The following is a 5201-nucleotide window of genomic DNA, read 5'->3' as shown; positions in this document are numbered from 1 at the left end:
GGTTCGTGATTCAGTCTGAATAATTCGAAGAGCTCATTCTGATTCGAATCATTACTTATCTTTTTTTTTTTTTTGTATTTTATCTTATTATATATATTTTTAATGTTGTATCAGGAATGTTGTATCAGGCGTTTTTATTTATTGTCATGGTAAAAATATTTGCATTGGCAAATAGCCTAGCCTATTATTCGGCTAAACGATGTTTATTATTTTAATATGATGTTTTAAAGAAATGCACATTAACCAAGTTGAATTTACATTTATAATTTTTCAATGAATGAATCAGAATGCAAAAAGAGTGAATTAATCGGTCTTTTGATCCAAATCATTCCAACAGGTTACCAGGTCTGAATCGGTTCATGAATCATGAAGACATGAAGTCTTAATGATTCGAACAACTCACTCACTCACTCACTGATTCGTTACTGAAATGATCTTAGATTTGTCTTTTATCTTATTATCTTAAATATTTTTAAATGTTGTATCAAGAATATACCCAGAGTAAAACTCTTTAAAATATTTATTGTCATAGTAAAAAGATTTACACCGGCAAACATTACAGTCTAAAACGGTTTATTTTAAATATTACTTAAAAATAAGTTATATAAATATTTTAATACTAAAGTAAGTAAGTATGTAAAAATACATTAACCAAGTTTAATTTGAAGCGCTGTGTAAAACGGGCATGAGTGCCAAGTTGAGGGTGCAGTCTGTAGACGTTGAGTCACCCTCCTCCTTCCCTCCCTCTTTTCTCTCCTCTCTCATCATCAGGAAGCCGCTGCGCTCGAGCCTTTTCTAGTGCGTGAGTGAGTTACTGTATTGTACTGTGAATCTCGGGAGGGGGGCTGCAAAAAATCTCTTATTCTTACAGAGGTTCATGCCCCATATTTAAAACATCTTAAGCCAGATTGCTTTTTAACAGGTCACAGGACGTAGATGTCGTTTTGATTCACATATTTATTTTGTTTTTATTTTAGTTTATGGTTTGGTTTTTTTAACACTCCGGGAGGGCAGAAATGGCGGCCAACATGTACCGGGTCGGAGGTATGTCCGTCTATATTCTGAATTAACGCAAGTCAAAACACAGGCACCACCGCAAGACCTGTCTGGGTCTGGGAGGCAGGGGCTCGTTTCAACGGAATTGCCGCAACCGGCCGCTCACTTTTAAACTCTTAACACGTGCAGTGTCCTTGCAAAAGAAAGCGATAACGTGGATGCAGAATATTTTGGGTTCTGATGTGGGTCAGGCCTCTTAAACTATCATAGCCGCACTAGCATTTTAGCAAGCAGGCTATGTTGCTAGCTAGCCACCTCATAAACAAATAAGCATTACTATATGTAAAACACACGGAAACACGTATATAGAGCACGCTTCTTTCGGCTTTGATCTTACAGGAGAAAAGCGAGTTGTGCTTGCGACCTAGCCATGCCGATTTTTTGACGCCGATGCGTTTCTTTGTGATCATTTGTCTCATTTTTTGGCACGTATCCATTAGTTACGGGTCCTCAATCGGCATGCAAGGTAGCAAAGCGAGCTAGCATTTAACAGCAACCCCTCACTCGGTTTTCCACAGAGAAACCACAGTGAACTTCTGCACACTTACTCGCTGAAACATTGTGAATGTGCACTATTTTGAAATGTATTTGTTGTCATGCGTCTAATCGTAAACACGTTTTAATACAAAACCGTCGTTTGTTTGCGCAATTAGCCGGCTACACGCCGCGGAATTTGACATTGTTTCATGGCGCCGTTAATGCAGTGCCATTTAAAATGATTTTACAGCTTGAGCAGACGTTTGAATGGAGCGTCTATGTGACAAATTATTGCATTGCACGGTTTTAATGTGACCCTTTCCTTGTGTGTGCTCGGTTATGCCGTAGATACATGTATCGGAATGTGACTCGTATGGCCAAAAACAGAATACGCTTGTTAGCATGAATTAAGTGTTTGTTTGCAAGCATGCAATAGAATATTCTTCATCTTCATCTTGCCTTTAAGAGAAAGTGTTTTCTACATGTATACCAGACATAAACAATTCATTACTTAAAATCAGTCCAAGGCCAATTCTAAAGTCTTAGACTCATAGTTTCTGTATGTTGTAGGGTATTTTTTATAAACCAGACCCAGTAGTGCGTTATAAAATGCTCTAGGAATTTCTTTCATTATCTAAACATAAGTATTGGAGGTATTACTTGATTCAAAAAGTAGTTTTATCTTTAATACCTTGTACTTTATGAATACTTTATTCATTACCCATTATTTCAGTCTGTGAGGGAGAGACCATTTACCTAAAAATACTTTTTGGTTAGGGTTTTCTTATCTTAAATGCCCAGCAGTTATGATGACAATTTTCATTTCCCTCTATAGTAAATGAATGAACTATGGTAACCAGTTACATCTGGCCCCAGTAGACTGTATTGTTTTGAACTGTATCTAAACCAAATTTCACATCATAAACAGTTCTGTATTTGGTAAAATTTCCACATATAGGAAATGTGCTGTGGTTGATAGATTGCATATGTAATAGAACATTTTTAATATACCAAGGATAATGAGATGCACTGTTTTTATGCAATGTGAATATATTAAGACTTTTAACTGTCCGCCAATCCCGAAAATGTGGTTTTTATATTGATAAAATAATCCAGTGCTTTTTATCTTGTTCTGCAGATTATGTCTTCTTTGAGAATTCTTCAAGCAACCCTTATCTGATCAGGCGAATAGAGGAACTGAATAAGGTACATTTCCCTCAGGGCTGGGAGGGAGAAATCTGGGTTGGTGGACACTGGGTGTACTGGTAGGGTGTCGACAAAACATTGTCATGACATCGACACAAGAAGCTCAGCCACCTCGCCCAAAGCCAAATTACTTGCATTTCTGTGCGCTTCTCCCTTCGGTCTGTCATATCTCCAACACTTGTTTGCTGAGAAACTGTATCTGTGTGAGATCACAAAGCAGCAGACTGCATCCTGGGGTCCCTTAGAGAAGTAGGCTGTGGTGTGAAGCTGACATCTTTTGTTTTTTTGTAAGATGTCTGTATTATGACAAAACAAGATTCAGCTCTTTAAATATTAAATGCTGAGGGATTTTAAGCACCCCAGGTTTAGCATAACTCATAATGCACAATGCGAAATAATTTTTGTCAGCATGCTTCACTGCACAATATTCTCATCTGTTAGTCATCACTTCTTCAGGAGACGTGATTTATCTTTTGACATGTTTGTCAGAAGAGAGGATTCAGTTGTCCGGCAAATTCAGTTCGCTTGCAGGTTGTTATTCTACTTGCCATCCGAACAATCAACCTATGGCCATTGAGATGCATTCAGTCTACATTATCTTTCTTCCACAACCACTTCTAGAAATTGATAGTCCTTTACAATAGTAGAAAGTAGCCTTTTGGGATACTGAATAATTGCATACTCAAAGAAAATACCGTAAGTAGAATCAAATGTACAGAAAATGTACAGAATACATGCTGGCAATGTTGTATGTCTGGTGAATTTTATTATACTTGGTTCAGAGCTGTCAGTTTAACATTTTAATGTAGTAAAATTATCAAATTATCTTCATATGGGGATTTTCCTAACAAATATTGATTTATGTGATTAATTGAAAGTAGATTTAATTCATTTAACATGCATGTCTTGTTGGGGTGGGCGATATGACCAACATCTTATTTCACTATGTGAGTTATTTTATTTTATTATTTTATTTTAATTGATGATAATGATATATATATATATATATATATATATATATTATATAATTTTCCTTTGTTATTATAAATAAGATCTAAGATGGACATGACAAACAATAATACAAATGCAATAAGAAAAAACTTAAATTTTTCAGGTACATTTAGTCTATTTTACAGTAGCATTCAAGTAGGAAATCAAATAAGGAAATGTAAAAATAAAACATCTGTCTTCACTACACAAATTAAATAAACATTTATTCTTATAAAAACTACAGAAGTTATTCAGTCAAAAGCAGTTGTTCTTTTTCGCAGTTTATTTTGCTTAACTCTTTAACTTCAAGCACATCCTGCACTTTTTCTCTTTCACATATGTTTCTTTATTGCTGTATTGCTGTTTCTTTATCGCTGTAAAGTCAATAACTTAAAACAGTCCTTCGCTATGTCGATATATTTACGTACCACAATATACAGTTGAAGCAATGTTTACATACACCTTGCAGAATCTGCAAAATGTTAAAGGGGTCATATGATGCTTTTTTAAAGATCATTATTTTGTGTATTTGGTGTAACAGAATATGTTGACATGCTTTAATGTTCAAAAAACACATTATTTTTCAAATACTGTACATTATTGTAGGTCCTATATGCCCCGCCTCTCTCAAACGCTTCGTTTTCTACAAAGCCCCCTCCTTTGACAAGCGCAGTCCGCTCTGATTGGCCAGCTGACCCAGTGCACTGTGATTGGCCGAACACCGCAAGCACGCGTCGGAAATGAGAGAGATCATACAAAATGCATGTTATTGTTTATTTAGTACTGACCTGAATAAGATATTTCACATAAAAGATGTTTACATATAGTCCACAAGAGAAAATAATAGTTGAATTTATAAAAATGACCCCTTTCAAAAGTTTACATACATTTTTTTTTTTGTGTTTAGTGATAGTTGTTCATGAGTCCCTTTGAACAGTTAAACTGACCACTGTTCTTAAGAAAAATCCTTCAGGTCCCAAAAATTCTTTGGGTTTCCAGCATTTTTGTGTATTTTAACCCTTTCCAACAATGACTGTGTGATTTTGAGATCCATCTTTTCACACTGAGGACAACTGAGGGACTCATATGCAACTATTACAGAAGGTTCAAACGCTCACTGATGCTCCAGAAGGAAAACAATGCATTAAGAGCCGGGGGGTGAAAACTTTTTTTAATTTGAAAATCAGAGTAAATTTAACTTTTGTCTTCTGGGAAACATGTAAGTATCTTTTGTATCTTCTGAAGGGCAGTACTAAATGAAAAAATATGATATTTAGGCAAAATAAGAAAAATGTACACATCTTCATTTTGTTCAAAAAATGAATTTTTGAACAAGGGACTCATGAACAACTATCACTAAACAAAAAAACTCAGCTGTGGATCATTCAGGTAACAACACAGTATGAAGTATATGTAAACGTTTGTACGGGGTCATTTTTATAAACTTATTTTCTCTTGTGGACTATATGTAA

The 5201-nt window shown here is 35.3% G+C and overlaps 1 protein-coding gene across 4 annotated transcripts in view; it reads left to right on the top strand.

Annotated features, from left to right (window-relative positions):
• Positions 1–806: 806 nt before the first annotated feature.
• The window catches only part of LOC107749351 (metastasis-associated protein MTA3-like), a 33574-nt gene continuing 29179 nt past the window's right edge, over positions 807–5201 (top strand). Inside the window, exons 1-2 of one of the 4 annotated variants that reach the window (XM_016564468.1) lie at positions 807–1044; positions 2672–2739. In XM_016564468.1, coding sequence (XP_016419954.1) covers positions 1017–1044; positions 2672–2739 — 96 coding nt within the window. In that variant the 5' untranslated portion in view covers positions 807–1016. Of the gene's footprint in view, positions 1045–1263; positions 1523–2671; positions 2740–5201 lie in introns of those variants that run through there. The other 3 variants (XM_016564470.1, XM_016564467.1, XM_016564469.1) reach the window with 3 other exon arrangements.

Source organism: Sinocyclocheilus rhinocerous, unplaced genomic scaffold (assembly GCF_001515625.1).
Source record: "Sinocyclocheilus rhinocerous isolate Xijiao unplaced genomic scaffold, SAMN03320098_v1.1 scaffold650, whole genome shotgun sequence".
NCBI lineage: Eukaryota > Metazoa > Chordata > Actinopteri > Cypriniformes > Cyprinidae > Sinocyclocheilus > Sinocyclocheilus rhinocerous.
Note: the sequence above shows the minus strand (reverse complement) of the source record. Positions and strands in the feature narration are given on the sequence as shown.